The following is a 17,038-nucleotide window of genomic DNA, read 5'->3' as shown; positions in this document are numbered from 1 at the left end:
TAACATCTCGAAAGACTGAGATGCCAGAAACTATTGCTAACTGGCCAGGAGGTGGGAGAAAGATTCATTTTTGGTGCATGTTCTGTTCCTATTCTTTTAATTTAACATGTGATAGCTTTCCATGTGGGGTTAACTTTATCCTACAGGAAGCTGGGGATGCACTTGAACTGCTGAGATGGGTTAGCTGAAGCTCTATGTTCACCTTGGAAGAGGCAGGTGAGGGTCACCTTGGCTCCCCTACGTCCACGTGTGAAACACGTGTGGTGCCATGAGTAGTGAAAAGTAGGAGCCCGTTCAAGACTTAAATTCTTCCAAGGAAGAGAGGCACATCATTTTTCACGTGGATAGAATCCCGGGTTGGCCGAAGGAGGAATGGATCCCAAGCCAACCCAGACTGGCTCCTGTCTGAAGTTCAAAGTCCCAGGCCATATGGGCCGGCTTTTGGCCGTTTTCTCTACATCCCTTCTTCCCAAATCCTCCCCACATCCATACGTGCTCACGGTAGCCATATAAAATATTCTAGGATGGGGGATGGGCAGCTGTGCCCTGATATCCTGGCCTGGAACTTAGGCCAACAAGAGAGGTTGAAGTTCAGTAGTGTAGTATGCCCGATGGCAGACACCTGGGAGTTTTAGCACGTGTTCCTCCAGCCCAGGTGCTCAGGATTAGGCTGTGGGGTACCACATTTTCAAGCCAGAGTCTGGAAGAACCAAGGTGTTATGAGGGGTATTCAGATGTGGCCAGCAACCAGGAAAATGAGTAGGCAGAAACTTCTCTAACTTCGGGAGTCGGTTGGTGAAGCCGGCAGTAAGAGGAGACCTGGAGGGCAAGGAGCAAATACACTGGAGCCAGCCTGTAGCACCGCGGGAAAGTGTCACGGCGATCACGAGCCTCAGGCCGAGGAATGAACATGTGAGTCTGGACTCCTTAAGGAGGATCACCAGGCAAGTGACAGCTTCCTCAAGCCGGAGCACCTCCTTCCGGGCAGCGGCCTGTTGCTACGCCATGTGATGTTTAGCTGTCATGTCTGTCCTGTGTTGTTAGGATGCTTTCCTTTTCCAGCCTGCGGCCCCAGATGCCTGATGCCTGCGTAAAGGCCAAGTGCAGCCAACTGTTGAGACTTTACCACAATAAGCAAAGGTAGTAAGGGCACGGCAGTCCCCTTGCTTTGAAGAAGTCCTGATTGAAGTGTTTCTGCCTTTCGTAAAGTCAAATAATCATCAATTTGATTTCACGGGAGCAGTTTTACTACCACCTACTGCTCGAGACGCGATGAAAAGTAGTTCCAAGCCCCTTCTACTCCACAAGTATCAAATTGATAAGACCACAAGAACTCCTCAAACATGGCCATAAGATCAAAGGAGTAGGCAGCTCTCAGGCACATGGCTTTGCGTTTTGAGCCAAAGATGGGAAGACTCAGAGCACAGCATAGGTAAATAGGTACCTCAGATTAAATATCTAGAGCGTTTTCCATTTCTTACAGAACGTGAGTGAAGCTGTCCTTTTTGGTAGAAAGAAGAATGATCAAGGGTAGGCGGTTACCTGTTTTATGTCAAGTCATAATTACGTTTACTGTGGCTACTGACCGTTCTTTGGAAAGTCACCTTCACCTACTAGCCTAGAAGACATTAAATGCCTCAAAGGGCTGTGATAAGGTCTGTAATGATGTTTATGACACATGTACCTGCCTTAGGAGAGCTGTTCAGGGTGTGCCTCTCTCTAGATGGTTAGTTGATAGACTCAGCATGGTCGAGTGTGTTCCCTTCTACTTTAAGTCAATCTCAAGAGAGTTCTCAGGGCACAGCATGAAGACCACTTCCAAGACAAAGGGCCCCAAAATACCTTCTGCAGAGGTGACGGAGGAGATATATCTGTTGAGCAGAAGTGGTCCAGGGACATTTTTTTCCCCCTCTCCCCAGCTGAAGAATTTTTAGCTAGGAAATTGGAGGACTGATCGCTTTTTAGTTTGCAGACTTCACTGTAGCAGAAATCTTGCTGGATCATTTCACTCTGCCCTTTTCAATATGAATTGGTGTCCCTTGGCTAACCTGTTTTGTTGACTTAGCAGTAAAAGCTCTAAGCATGGCTAATGCCACCTGGTTAGATACACTAGCCCCGCAGCAGCAACGCCCTGAGAGGGCAGGTGATACCTTCAAGTTAGCCTATTTTTTCCTTCGTGCGATGTGTTCCGGGAAAGCTTAGGCCTGCTGGTTATATGGGGGTCCTAAATTACGCACAAGGATACCTGCTGGGTGCTGGGAGACTTAGTACAGAGATTATGCAAAAAAAAAAAAAAAAAAAAAAAAAAAAAGGAGGGGTGTGCTTAATGTTTGCTTGGAGAGCCTTTGACTTCTTTGTATTTTAAAAATGTTCCACGGGTGGATAGAGTTAGGGAAGGGCATGCACGCTCTTGTTTTTAAAAGGTAACTTTGGGGGCAGAAACTAGAAGATGGGGACCACTGGCTGGAGTGGATGATTTTGCCACCAACTCAGGTCTTCTGGGTTGGCCCTCCTGGCTAGGAGCCTTTATGTATATAGCCATTTATGTATATGCTTTTGGCGGTAGGGGGTGGGGCCGGGCTTGCAACTTGCCCAGCAAAGGAGATGATAAAACCTTGCTGATAGACAACATTTGCAAATTGCTTCCCGGGTTCGGATGTTATAACCTCACACTTCCCCTAAATACACTTGCAAATTACTTCACGTGTTACCACTTAATTCTTCCCACCAAATACTGTTGAGTTGTAGACAGCCCCTAGTCTTTCGTGTTTCTAAGAAGCCTTCCCGAGACCTGACTTATTAACTCATCTGCAGGTTCCCTGAGTAGGTGGTAGATTCACGCTGGCGTCCCTTGTACTTCTGCTTACAACCACTGGACATCCATCTACTGAGCACCACCAGGCATGGCCAGGGCGTGGGGGTGGGGGGTGGACACAGTAACTACGGACTTGGTCCTTTATTTCATGGCATTTGGTCTAGTGGGGAAGTCAGATCAGAAGATCAATGCTCCAGGGGCACCTGGGTGGCTCAGTCAGTAAAGCATCTGACTTCAGCTCAGGTCATGATCTTACAGTTGGTAGGTTCGAGCCCCGCATCGGGCTCTGTGCTGACAGCTCAGAGCCTGGAGCCTGCTTCGGATTCTGTGTCTCCCTCTCTCTCTGCCCCTCCCCCACTCAGGCTCTGTCTCTCTGTCTCTCAAAAATGAAAATAAACGTTAAAAAAAAAATTAAAAAAAAGAAAATCAATGTTCCAAAGACAGTCTGGACTACAAGCTCTGGAGAGAAGTGAGCAGATCCGTATTAAGGGCTTAATCATACAACAGGCAGATAGCAGCCAAAGGTCACAGGAGTTCTCCCCCACTACGTGTGTGATAGCCTATGTTTTCCCAATCGTCCGCCAGCACTTAGACCTGAATCTGACAAAGCCAGACACTATTCCACCTCTGCAGATGATCTTACAAAAGTGACGAGATTCAAGCAAGAGTGGGTTGCTACCAACGTGACCAAAGAGCACCAAAACATGTCCAAAGTGAAATCCGGGTCCCCTACGTCAAATTTCTAACTTTACCAGTTAGCTGCTGCTACTGTTTCCCTGGGTCTTGGAAGCTTGCTACTCACAGGGAAATGAGGCCGACGTACCCTCACTGACACACTCCCCCCCCCCCCCGGCAGATCAGTGTGGAAAGCGCACAGTTTTTAGGTAATAAAGTGGCACAAAGATGAGGTGACGGTATGCCCACAGGCAGAGGGAAGAGTGGATTTTATAGCATAGAGCCTCTCCACCTAGGAATACTCATCAGTGCCCAAAGAATCTTTAGAGGTCAGGAACCTGGTCCCAAGTTACAAATTCTAGGCCCTTTCTACGGGGCCTAGAAGATACAGAGATGCAAACAGGCAGGTAGGACAAGTATTCCCAGTACGTGACACCCGTGTGATAGGCACAGGGGACCATGGCGAAGCAGCCAGACCTCACCTGGTTGGTGAAGAGAGGACCTGAGGGCCTCATTCAAGGGCAGACCTCTGTGCACACTTATCCAGTGGATAAGTGGACGGGAATACCATGAGTAACGGTGCAGGCACAGGCCTGGGGAAGGGGGTGGGTCCCTGGGTGTACTCACAGCAGGTGACTGGTGGGAACCAAGAGGGAAAAGTTGGGTGAAGTAGGGAGGGAGCAAGGCTCAGCCCTAGAGCCAGTGAGAAGCCTAGAAGCGATAGGACCCTTGGCTTTTCAGGCCACTCTAGGCTGCTTGCATTGCCGTGTCGATTTGGATGGAGACTGTGGCAACCCTCAGGCAGAGAAACTGGAGAGGAATTTACATCAGGTAAGGGTTGAGAGCCTGGACAGGGCCAGGGCCTGATGGCAAAACATCAGGGGACAAGAACCGGGGCTCCCTACCGGACCACTGGTTTCGAGCAAGGGAGGGAGCCCCTCAAGAATAGAGCTCCTGGGGAAGAGAAGAGAGACTTTAGAACTTATTTATGGTGCATGGCTGTTAAGGCATCTTGACTGAGTTTGGCCTGCCTCAGGTTGTCACCATACTGTCAGCCTTAAGACCAGCATTTGTCACCTGTGTCCATCCAGTGATGGGCAGGACAGCTTATGGGGGCAAGAGATGTGCAGTCCAGTCCCTAAAATGACATAGTCCCTTCTGCTGTGGTGGAATCTTAGCCTCCTAACCTTGAGGGAATGATTTCCGAGTGTGATCAGGGCCCAGCAACACCAGTTCTGTCTGGAAACTCAGAAATGCAAGCGTGGGCCCCGCTCTGCTCCCAGTGCATTTGAAACTCTCGTGCTGACTTAGCTGTCCACCCGCCACAGAAACTAATAGCTCCCCAATATGCCGCGACTCGGCCAATGTGCCCTAGACAAGAACCAAGCTCTGTAGTCCTTGTAGAAACCCCCCTCCCACCTCGCTGAAGATACACTAGCAGCTTTTTCTTTTTAAATGAAAATGGGGGAGGGATGGAAGACCATCCCTCAACAATAAGACTGTGTTAGGACAGCGTCATCCGGACAGGTGAGACTGCCTAATTCTGGATTGCTTTCAACTGATTCCACTACCTGAGTCGCCAAAAATCAACAGAAATATTCTAGCGGGAAGTAGTCCTGAGTTAGGTGTTTTAGATTGTGGGCATGCTTAGTGTCTGGAGACAGAATGCCCGGGTTCAAATTCTCATACCACCCAAGGGCTATACCTCCCCCCCTTCTGTGGACAGGTTTCCTGATACATAGATGGGGCATCGTAACGTTCAAAGTATACGATGCAGAATCTACCTGAATTAAAAGACTAAAGTCTTAGAGCTGCGTTTAGCAAACAATGTTTAAAAAATTATTTACCCCCAGTTCCTGAGATTATCTGAATCTAATGTCAATGGAAAAACAGTCAGTGGGACTGTAAGATTCACTTGTTTCAGTGAATGAGAAGGATTAACCTACGTATTTAACAGTTTTTCACTGGTTACGGCAAGTGCTTTAGAGGCTGACTCGAGGGCAGGGACACAACCTTTGTGCCTGACACTCAGGCTGTTTTCCCGACTTCCTGTCACTAACTAGCCTCCTCTCCCTCGAGAGAAAACTGCTTTGCTGACTCAGAAGTCAGCTTGTCCTGAGAGGAGTTTTAGCCTGTAAATAGAAAGATTGGCATTAAAGTAGCAGCGAAAGTGAGCGGGACTAAAAATAAATGCCCTCAGTGGCCCCAGAAGTGGCAAAACAAATGGACTCAAGAAATTCCTGTAGATAACACGCGTGTGCTCCAGCAATGAGAGAGAGAGAGAGAGAGAGAGAGAGAGAGAGAGAGAGAGACAGACATCTGAATGCTTGGCCCTGCTGGTCCCAGCACAGTGACAGCCTGAGCCCCTTGGTGCAAGTTCAAATTCACACCTGAGCCCGATACTCAGAAACCCCTCTGCACTCAGCGCCGCCCAGAGCCCTCTTGGGAAGTGCATAGCCCACGTTGAAGGGTTTGTATTTGCTGTGAGATCTGTACAGTTCAATGAAGCTTCCATACTGTTCTTCCCTGTTAACCTTTGCGGGGAAAGTTAGACAACAGCAGATCGACTTCTATAGGCATTTAAAACTCTGAATTTCTTGGAGCCAGTCAATTGCCAACCTGTCTGGGAAGCAGCATTCACTCTTTAGGTAAACGAGGTTCCTGGGACAAGGGTGCCTTGAACTAAGTTTGCAGGGTCTGATTCCACGTGTGCGAGTGACAGAATTAGGCAGTTAGCCTTTGACAGACACTTCTGGGCCTTCGTTCATGACACGATAATGCAAACAGCTGTGACTAGGTCCATAGGTGGCTACGTACAAGCGACTTCCTACCCACTGACCCAAAAGGGGAGGAATATTCATTCTTAAGTAGCAGAACTAAAAGAAAACCCAGATGTAGGCCAACAGTTTGAGGTCTTAAAGCAACAGAAAGAGCCCTTTTTAAATCCTTAAACACAAAACTCCTGTGTTGAAAAGAAAGCCTTCCCGGTGGAAACAGGTGGATTCCCCTGGTTCGTGACCAGGTTCCCCACGGTCATGGCCTTTCTCCCTGGTTCAACCACCTTTTTGGTGCTAAGGCATTCCCATGAAACCTCATGGCTTTGAGGAACCTGCCAAAAAACACATTTACTCCAACTGTTCTCCTTTCTGAGCTAAGAGACGCTGGGATACAGATGTCTAGAGCCTCTACTTACAGGGTTATTTTTTGAGGCATCGCTGGCCTTAGCCTAAGAATTAAAAGCACCTTGGGTATAGATGATTGCAAGCTCAACCCGTTTGCTTTATGCAAGACTAATGCTGAACCTGAGACTTAACTGTCATGGATGAAAATAGACTACAGGTCCACAATCCTGTAATCCCCCAAAAGCTTTGGAAACCAAAAGCTTCTTAACTTGTTTGGTGCTTTCGGTTCTCCCGGAGCTGTGTACGGCCACATTGCCAGCTGAGCACCAGACGGGTGAGGGAGAATCTTTCTGAAACCTGGACAGAAGACCCACAGCCCTGCAGCCTGGCTGAGGTCACAGCAGTCGAGATTCTGGCGTCAAAGCCCTGGTTGCTATGCACCAGGCAGGGGATTAAACCGAACCGGGAGGACTTCCTGCCCAGGACGCATCTCTCACAACTGAGTGCTTAGATAACAAGAAACTGAGGCATGGCCAAAAAGACTTAAGGTCTTTACTCACCTCTCTTTAAAGAAGGCATCCTTTATAAGGCAGCCAGCCAGCCTTACCCACCCCCACCCCGACCCTGCTCCCCTTTTAAACAAGCAGCAACAGTCAATAGCTTGTCTCCACATCTAACCCCCATGGTAATGGAGAATCTTGTGTGTGTCCCGGCAAAACATACTTTTATGACAGTCGGGCAGAAGCTTGGATGAAGTAGAGATATCTGAGATCACAAAAGGTAGAAAGTAAACTTCTGTTTGTCTTACAGCCTTGGAATACACACGAAGAAAACAGTTATGACTCCTGGTGTCAGCTCAGGTCATGGTATCACAGTTCGTGAGTTCGAGCCCCGCGTGGGGGCTCTGCACAGGCAGTGTGGAGCCTGCTTGGGATTCTGTCTCCCTCTCTCCCTGCCCCTCCCCGTGCACTCGCGTGCGCTCTCTCTCTCTCAAAATAAATAAATAAACAAACAAACAAACAAACTTAAAAAAGAAAAGGCGAATGTCTGTCCGGAGTCTGCTCAGGATCTGCCCTTAAAGCAGCGTTGCTGGAATTTTAGTGTCACTTAGGACTGACTGTTGGCTACAGCTGTGTTCAGAGACCCTCCTTAAAGGTGCCGGTGAACCCAACGCCAGCCTTACTGTACTGCGTGCCTGTCCCGCATCCCTGGCCAGCTTGGATGTCCATGTACTCTGCGGCTTCCAAACTCACTGTCACGATCTTTCAGTACCTCGCCCTCGGAAAAGCGACATTTGACACCTACTTTCTTCTCCCCGTCCAAGCCTGATTGTGCGGTTACCTTTTGGGCGCTGTAGATATCCATGTCTGAGTTTTTGGCTCATTTTGACTCAACAACCTTTGGCACTAAAACCTTGAGAAACAAATTCAGAGCCTTCCCGTCTCCACAGCGTCCTCATGGCAACCTGACTGGTCTTCCCAACCATATTTGTATCGATGTTCTCTGATGACTGACTGTTCTTTGTCTGCTTTCCACAGAGTACTCTAAGTAGATCCTGACCAGTCCTATAGCCCTCAGAAGTCGTGGGGACAGAGAACTGAAGCCAGCGGCCCCTAGAGCAGCACTGAGAACAGTCACAATCTATCGAGACTATATGCCCGGTGGCGGGGGAGGCAGCCACTCCAAATCGGTTAGCAGTATAAGAATCAGCAGGTGCCACTTCCTGGCAACAACATCTACCCTTCTTTTTTTAACTTTTTAAAACATATATATTTATTTATTTTTGAGAGAGAGAGACAGACAGACAGACAGACCAGGAGCAGGGGAGGGGCAGGGAGAGAGGGAAACACAGAACCCGAAGCAGGCTCCAGGCTCCGAGCTGTCAGCAGGGAGCCCAACGCGGGGCTCGAACCCACGAATCCTGAGACCGTGACCTGAGCCAAAGTCGGACACTTAACAGACTGAGCCACCCAGCACCCTAACACCTACCGTTCTGAATCCCTGACATCTTACCCCCAATAACCTACTTGTGGAATGAACACATAGTATGAAACACAGGTAGGGAACGCCATCAAACCACACTGCTTTGTAGCTGGGGCCCCACTTAGCTAGACCCTTGACAACAGAATGGCACATATAGCTACCGATACATTTAGTAGCTAAGAATGTACATTCATAGGGCAAAGCTGACTTGGACCAAAATTCTTGTCCGCCAGGGAATTAGCCACGCGGGTCTAGAATGCCCCCAGACAGTGGGGAGGAGCCGAACGCAGGGAGGCCAAGGAGAGTATTGTGTACTCAGCACAAGAGTTCTAGTCTGTACTTGGCACTGTCCCATCTGCTCTCAGGCCAGCAACGCCACAGCTGCAGATACTGAAAGGTGGCAGGGCATCGGAGGGCTTTCTGCCTGGAAGGCCTCCCTAAGTAATCTGTACGAGCCACGGGGCACCTCTCGTCTTCTTGCCTCTTTGCAGTATATACTCGCATTAAGCAACCAGATCCTTGCCTTTGAGGTCAAAAAAATCACATCCTCCAGAAGGACAGACATGATAATGGTAGGAAACACCTGAATGCTAGCTGTCCCATGCCAGGCAAAAAAAAAAAAAAGACCCTCTACTTACAAGTATGAGTGTATACCACTGTGTGAAGTCAATACCCATCAGAAAACGGAGATTCAGAGAAATAGACTCCAGGTCTGTGGTGCCACACACCCTTCCCCGCCCCCGTCACTAAAAAGGATCTCTTCACCTCTCAACTGTACCTTCTTGATCTTTGTCTTTGAGCCATTTTGTAAGCTTGTCTTTTTTCTAATTAGACCTCAAATCCTAAGATGAAGAGCCATGTACTAAACCTCTATTCTGTCCCCTCCTTGCTACCCCTTCTAAATCTCCCTTAGTCTGCTTGTAATAAGGGGCATCCTCTGTGAATCACAGTATAGAATATGGCCAAGAAATGCTATTAATGGATTAGGATTTGGCTGTGTGATTATAGCTACAGGAATGAGTTAAAGGAGGGAAAACAAAGCTAGAGGCAGGTGAAGCCCGACCCCACTCCCCGTGTTTTCTGGACAATCCAGGTTCCTTCTTTCTTGGTCTGGCTCCATTAGCCCAGGATCACGACTGCAGACACCAGGGCCACTTTTCACGAGCCAGAAAGGAAAAATGGGCAGGAAAATGGGATCCCTATCCCTTCGAGGACAGTTCCCAGAAGTCCTATTTACTATTTCTGTTGATATTCCAGTAGCCAGACCTTAGCCCCATCCATGGCTATGCCTCACTGCAAGACAGGCTGGGAAATCTAGTCTTCCCCAGATGGCATGTGCCCAGCTAAGAACTCAGTCGCAGTCAGTCGTTGCTCCAGTGCCCAACCCCACCCTGGCCCCTAGAATGTTCTACCTGCCGAGTCTGCAGCTGCCCCTCCAAGAAGGACCCTATCCACGGGTTTTGGGGTAACTTGCATGTCTGAATTACCACACTTGTATCCCAGCTTAGCTAAGTGCTCCCTCCTGATTTTAGGAAGAAAAGCCAAATGTGAACCATCCCAATTCCAGTGCACAAATGGCCGCTGTATCACGTTGTTGTGGAAATGTGATGGGGACGAAGACTGTGCTGACGGCAGCGATGAAAAGAACTGTGGTAAGTAAAGAGCCTGACAGCATCACTGGCCTCCCCACGAGGATACATGCATTTACCGTGATGCTCTTTCTAAATGTATTGAGATTCAGAAACTATGATCCATGGCTAAGAATTGCCCTGAACTAGATTGATTGAATGCTAAATAAATAAATAGGGTGCCTGAGAGGCTCAGTTAAGAATCTGGCTCTTAATCTCAACTCAGGTCATCATCTCGAGGTTCATGAGTTCGAGCCCCGCATCAGGCTCTGCGCTGACAGCACGGAGGTTGCTTGGAATTCTCTCTGCACCTCTCCTGCTCGTGCACTCTCTCTCCCTCTCAAAATAAATTAACTTTTTAAAAAATATATTAAAAATTATGTATTTTAATATATTTTATTTTTATTTAATAAATATAAATATATTCAATATATATTTAATATGTATCATATATGTTAAGTATAATATTAAATATAAAATATAATAATAAAAATAGTTATTAAATATATTTAATATATTTTATATATTAAAAAATATATAAAAACTCCCAAGAGTCTATACGTCCTGGTCTAGAGGAATATAGTTGAATGTTTGACATGGGGCTATCAACCTGAGTGTGGGACGTGGAAGATAAAGTGGAGGTGCTTTCAAATGACAGGACCTGTTTATAGATCAGGCAAACATGTGGCAGAGGAAACAAGGAGAGGGGACCCCAGGACCCGAGGCAGAGACAGACAGAAGCTTGCTTGGAACAGACTTCCTTTTATTTAATTCTCAAATGGCTCTGATCCCCACCCCTGAAAATAAAGCAAGCCACGAGCAGTAAGAAATCCCCTAAGGTTTTATAAGGTTAATAAACTCCTGGCATAGAAAATACAGGCCAGTGCAGATCATAGATCAGATAAGGATTTTTTTTTTTTTTTAATTCTCTGCCTACCACAGCTGGTAATTCTAAAGCGTTGAGCAGAGTGGAAGACAGTCTTTCCCCAGGAAAGTGGGGATATACCATCATAAGCATTGATCAGCATCTATCCAAAGATCATTGTGAGAAATGCCCCTATGCAATCTGTGTACCCTCGTGTGGAGCCACCACAGCTGAGAAATACGTATCAAGGTGGCACGGAGGTACCCTGAATATATGCCCCAGTTTGCTTTTTGATCCCTTTGTTCTGTGGTGTAAAAATCCTGAAACGATGCTGTGTACGAATGCCGGGGACAACACTGTCATTTGCCTCTTAAAAGAGGTTATATACACATGTCCGCTGTACAAATTAGAAACACACAAGAAAAATAGAAGCCAAATGTAGACTGCATCAATTGCTATCTCGTTATGCCTTTCTCTGCTTTTCATGCATCATTACAAAAATGGCATAGCCTAAGCATCATGGCAGACGATCTTATGCTTGAGCTCGCCGAGCAATAGCATAGGTGTTTGTACATCGAAATAGGGACTTGCAGCTCATTTGGAAACAACAGAAAGTCCTTTCTAGTCTCAGGGGAGAAACTCATCTCCAGTCTCAGGACCAAGAATCTTCCTGGCATCAATGTGCCCCTATTTACACCGTAAAACTGGGATTTTAGTGTATCCTACAAGACATGGAGTTCTTGCCACTGCTAGGTTACGTAGGTGATATAAATCCTTCACGAAGTATCTCCCTGCAAGGACTCACTCTTGGCAACTCTTCTTTTGGAAAGTAACAATTCTTCCTGCATTCCCAAATGTATATTTGGCAAGACCCATTGTTCTTTGTCTTTCATTGTTCTTTCCAGAAGCCTCCTTTTACCATCTAACTTGGTAGCACCTAGCCTGGGGCCTCTTAGGGGTCACCACCGGCTTTTCCTAAGAATAGTCTCCACCTCAATAACTTCCAGACACACAGCAGGAAGATTGGGAAGATTTGAGGAGGTAGATGTAGTTATCACTCACAATCACATGAGGTGGCAAAAATTAAATATATCCTTGGCCAGAATTGGTCTCTGCCTCGTGGTTCTGAAGGTAGAGAAGGCACATGGGATCCCTGCTCAGGGAAGCTCTGAATGCTTGTTTTGAGATCTTCCTCCCTGGAAGAAAAAGGCAGCAGAAATGCTTAAAACTCAGAAAGCCTTGTAGTATTCTTCCTATCCAGCCTCTTGATGCTGAACTTGGTTGCAATTTCAGCAGGGCTGTTTCTTTCCACGTGTCGACCAGCATTTTCAGTCAGTTGAAGCGGAGACTCCAGAAGCCAGGTGCTTCCGTGGGTCCCAGTAACTCATTGTTTTACAAGTGTTGGGCTGATCTGATTAATCAGTAACTTCAGCTCTCCGAGGAGGAAACAGGTAGCCCTCCTTCCCGGTGGCACACCTGAATCTCTATCCACCTCTTCAGGTCCCATTCCAACAGCCTTTCTTGACCCTCCCAGACTGTGTTCAGAATGGAGAGAGACAAACTCAAGCAATTTGTCTGTCCCTGTTTATCTTTTGCCATCACACTTTGCAGAGTTGCCCCTCTTGCCCATCCCTGTACCATTTTAATCTGTCTTCAAACCAGTGTGGTCTCCTTAAAGCCATTTCCTGCCTCCTCTTCCTGAGGACCATCACAGGTCGAATTGCAGCAAGCAGCTCTACGGACGTTCTAGCACCTTCCTACACGCGCAGGAGCACATGGGCCCTGGATATGGCCTTCACCGTTAATACTGGGGTTTGAGTATTTCAGGGATTTTACAAACAGGTGCGAATCCAAGAGCCAATGTGGCTTTTCTTGTTTCCTTGGCTACACAATTCAAGGAGATGAATAATCCTTTTCAGCTCATCATGATTCATCACCACAATGTGAGTTCTCGGAATTGACCGTAGTCACGATTTCCCCTGCCGCACGGTGTCTGAGGCGAAACGAGAGCGGCCCTGTACTTTAGCGTCCCCTACACCCTGCAAGTTGTATGCAGCTCAAACCCTGGACCTGAAGTAGTCCCTTTCAAGTTTTTAGCAAATTAATTGGGTTTACGCTGATTTACCAGTACAGAATATTCGTTAGAGAAGAAGATCTTAAACTGGAAATTTAGGTAGAAAGTATAGGCACATGAGAGACGAACAACACAGCCTGGGAAGGATGAGCCTAGAACACCCTGTGTGGCTGCTTATTGAGATTCCTTCTTTCTCTCTGACTCCCTTGTGGAGAAGGTGACCAAGCCACCCGGCTGGTTTAAGAGAGTCCAGGTTTATGCTTATCTTCCTGGTATTTAACAGTGTCCCCTTCCTCCTGAGATTTTCCTTATTTGGACAACAACCTGAGTCACCAAAATTCTAGGAGAAAAGTCCTGCCCTAGTAGGAATTCACAGCACACGTGATACCTTGTTATAGGCGATTTTCACTCTAGGCCTCAAAGAGACTGGTAGCTTCCACAGCGGCTTTGGTGACTTTCAGTCAGTCGATGTTAGTCTGTCTCTAGGACTCTAAATGTGACTTCTTTTGTCCTCGTGTTTAAGCTTTCTCTGTTTCTTACTGGGCGGGTTCCTCTACCCCAACAGACCTGTAGGAGTGACAATATTCAGTCCTGAAGCGGGTCCCAACTCTACACTAAACCCGTGGGCCGTTTAGAGAAGCCCCTAGAACAATTGTACTGTGATCCAGTCATAGGATGGAATGTTTGGCTTTTAAACCTTAGGAGGTTATTTGAATGACTTGGAAGAAATGCATAAAAGCATGAAACTATGACTTACACTCAACAATATGAAACTTGCAAGAAGTTCATTAGGAGGTATCCCTGAGCTGTCAGGTAATGAGCAACCTTACCATGCCTTCTGTCCCCTCCAGCTCTCTCAAGTGGGCCCCTTTCTCCTCTGGAAAAGTGAAAATAGGTTTTTCTAGTGTTCTCCTGGACACTGTCAGTTGAGAGCCAATTGACTCAGCCTTATTGTTAGAAGCCAACGTACCATCATTCATTTTTACCCCCCATGGGAATATAAGCTCTTGGGTGACTTCGACTTTAACCCTGCAAATACACTTTTGTAGTGAAGAAGACATGTGCCGAGTCGGACTTTGTTTGCAACAATGGCCAATGTGTCCCCAGCCGGTGGCAGTGTGACGGAGATCCCGATTGTGAAGACGGCTCTGACGAAAGCCCCGAACAGTGCCGTGAGTGACTGCTTTGGACCTTAACGTTTCCAGGCTGGTTTGTGTCTCAGAGCTCCAAGTATGGTTTCATCTGAAACTTGGTTGTAGTTTCCCTTTGCCGACCGTGATGTGTAAGCCCTTTGACTCCAAGGTCAGTCGAGTCACGAGCAGTCGATCCGTGTCCTTTAAAGAATGTTCTCCCTAGTCTAACAAGACTCACGTCCTCTTGGGTAGCTTCACTATTGAATATTTACGACGGAAGCCAGCAGATTTGATGAAGAACTCCTTGACTAGGTGCATAGATTGCAAATGTTTGGTAATTAGGACTCCGAGCAGATGGTACTGTGGTCCTGGAAGCTGAGCTATATGAGGGACCACTTGCGCCAAGGATAAGCTTTTAGCTGCACAACTTAGGCGATTGGAAAAAAAAAATCAATTACTGATGGGGTAAGGTGGCTAAATATAGGGGGACGTCGTGATTTTTAACAAACTTGTTACCTAAGGTTATTGAAGTAGGGTAAAGCTTACAGCTTGTTCTTAAATAAGAGAAACCTCATAGGTATTCAAAGGTCTATCTGTGTCCTTAGGCTGATATTCAGGAAATGGTCTGTGACATCACAGAAGAGGAGGATTTGGGACAGATAAATTGGGATCCTTTGACTGTCGTGGTGAAGCATGTCTTGGCGTTCATTTCAAAGCAGGAGAGACCTGTGAAAGCACTGAATACGCAGTCCCAATAGGAGCGAAGTTTAGGTCTGGAATAGGATTTACAAAACACAGTGAAGCAGAAAGGAAGCTAAATGTGTCCATCTCAGTTTTCTAGGCAAGAAATAAGGGGAGTGATCAGAACATTGGTCAAGGCAGGTAAGTCCCCACAGGTAAAGACAGGTTCCACAAAGACGTGGCCCTGAGGATGGCCCGGTGAGGTCAACCTTCAGGAGCCGTCCCCGTTTTGCCAGTCTAAAGTAGGTTGTGAAGAAGCCTATAAAGGAATCTAGTCAAAGGAAGACTTCACAGGTGTTAGACCTTCCAGCCTTTAATGAAGTTGGCATCGGGTGACCTTATCTGATATCCGATATAAAAAAAAAAAAAAAAAGGTCAAGGAGCAGGCCGGCCAGTAAGCCTAACCATGCCAAGTAAAACAAAAGCCAGGACTGAGCGCGCCATGGAACCTTGAAGGAGTAACACGGTCCAGGCTCTCAGGTGCACTGCCAGGTGGCACAGGTTGGCAGGGCTCCCGAGCCGCCCCAGGCTTCCGCCACGGTAGGTCCGATCGCATCCGCCGGCCAGGCCGCTGAGGTGCAGGTGTGACCACTCACAGGCAGCACAGGAACAGCAGCTTTGCCCTGATGAGTTTGGAGGCTCTTTTGAGACTGTATATCGTCAACAGATATGAGAACATGCCGCATTAATGAAATCAGCTGTGGCGCCCGCTCCACTCAGTGTATCCCCGTGTCCTGGAGATGTGATGGTGAACACGATTGTGACAGTGGAGAAGATGAAGAGAACTGTGGTAAGAAGACCAGTGTGGAGTGGCTTGTATCCCAGAGACCCCTTTTCTCAAGGGTGGGCAGGGAAGCTCCCCGGAGCGTGAAGAGAACAGCTCCGTTGACGCGCTTTTCCGTGATCTCACTCTCTGCTCGACTCCTTGGCTTTCCTCACTGCCCTGAAACTCGGCCACACGTTCCCATGGTAACTGACCACGGCTTGCTTCGGGGTTTCTTCTAGGCAGATAGCGAGAAGCAGGTAAGTCATTCAGGGCACTGGCGTTTAGAAGCAGCTCAGTGAAGACACAGAATCGTGCGTTGGGCTCCAGTCTCCGTCAGGACAGGAAGTCGTGGGCCTTCCTCACTGGGGCTCGATGAAACGAGGAGGGGTCTAGGGCCAGAAAGCTTATTCCTCGGTCTCCAGTGGGTCTGCTGATTGGAATAAATTACGTGAACATCATACAAGCCTTTCGTAGCCCCCCACGCCCAAGCTAGATTCTAGCTCAACCTTTCCCAAGGGTAACTTGGTGCACAAACGTTCGTTCACATCTTGCCAGCACATGCCCAAAGAAAACTCCATTCCACCGATGGTACTTTTGTCTCTTCTCACGGTCCCTGCCTGTAAAAACGAGCTCGGTTTCCTATGCTTTCACGTGTCTGTTCCTGGAAAATATGTAATAAACTGCCGCATGTCTCAGGCCAGGCCCTGGGAAAATACCTAGGTTGAACAAACACTGCTCTGAGCACTCTTTCAAGCTACCGCCCTTTTATAGGGCCCAGAAAGCTGCACCTCCCAGGTCTGACGGGCACGGGCCTCCTGATGCAGCAGAGTAAGTGAGCCGAGGGTGTTTGCGGTCGAAACGTCCATCTTGCGTGTGTACGAGTCGACTTCCAAGGTCAATATCACCGCACCTAGTCCAGTGAGTTTTGGTGTTCAATCTTAGAGTGGAGCTTTTATGGCTTGGTAAGCCCGGGAGCTGCCCAGAGTTTCCCTCTTTAATCTAGACTTTGCTTCCCAAGAGAGTCATGGTTTCTACCCTAATTACCACCAAACTGTGACCTTGATTCATTCAGCAGGAATCTGAATCCAAGCACAAACTGGCTAGTCTGCCTAGCTTATTGTTATCAGCCTAGCGGGCTGCTAGATTGAGATTCTAGCCCTGGCAATGACTTTCTAACACTTGAAAATATTTAAGACCTGTGATTCCGGATCCTCATTTGAAGGACCAGCAGAGAAG

The 17,038-nt window shown here is 47.5% G+C and overlaps 1 protein-coding gene and 1 long non-coding RNA gene across 3 annotated transcripts in view; one reads left to right on the top strand and one right to left on the bottom strand.

Annotated features, from left to right (window-relative positions):
• The window catches only part of LOC107180740, a 95,850-nt gene that overhangs the window by 54,473 nt on the left and 24,339 nt on the right, over positions 1 to 17,038 (bottom strand). The gene's annotated exons all lie outside the window — the stretch shown is intronic.
• VLDLR (very low density lipoprotein receptor) overlaps positions 1 to 17,038 on the top strand; it is a 30,648-nt gene that overhangs the window by 2,018 nt on the left and 11,592 nt on the right. For both annotated transcript variants that reach the window (XM_042964246.1, XM_042964245.1), the window contains exons 3-5: positions 10,128 to 10,247; positions 14,212 to 14,334; positions 15,704 to 15,826. In XM_042964246.1, the coding sequence (XP_042820180.1) occupies positions 10,128 to 10,247; positions 14,212 to 14,334; positions 15,704 to 15,826 (366 nt within the window). The remainder of the gene's footprint in view (positions 1 to 10,127; positions 10,248 to 14,211; positions 14,335 to 15,703; positions 15,827 to 17,038) is intronic.

This window comes from Panthera tigris, chromosome D4 (assembly GCF_018350195.1).
Source record: "Panthera tigris isolate Pti1 chromosome D4, P.tigris_Pti1_mat1.1, whole genome shotgun sequence".
Classification (NCBI taxonomy): Eukaryota; Metazoa; Chordata; class Mammalia; order Carnivora; family Felidae; genus Panthera; species Panthera tigris.
The sequence above is the reverse complement of the archived record's forward strand: the minus strand, read 5'-3'. Positions and strand labels throughout refer to the sequence as shown.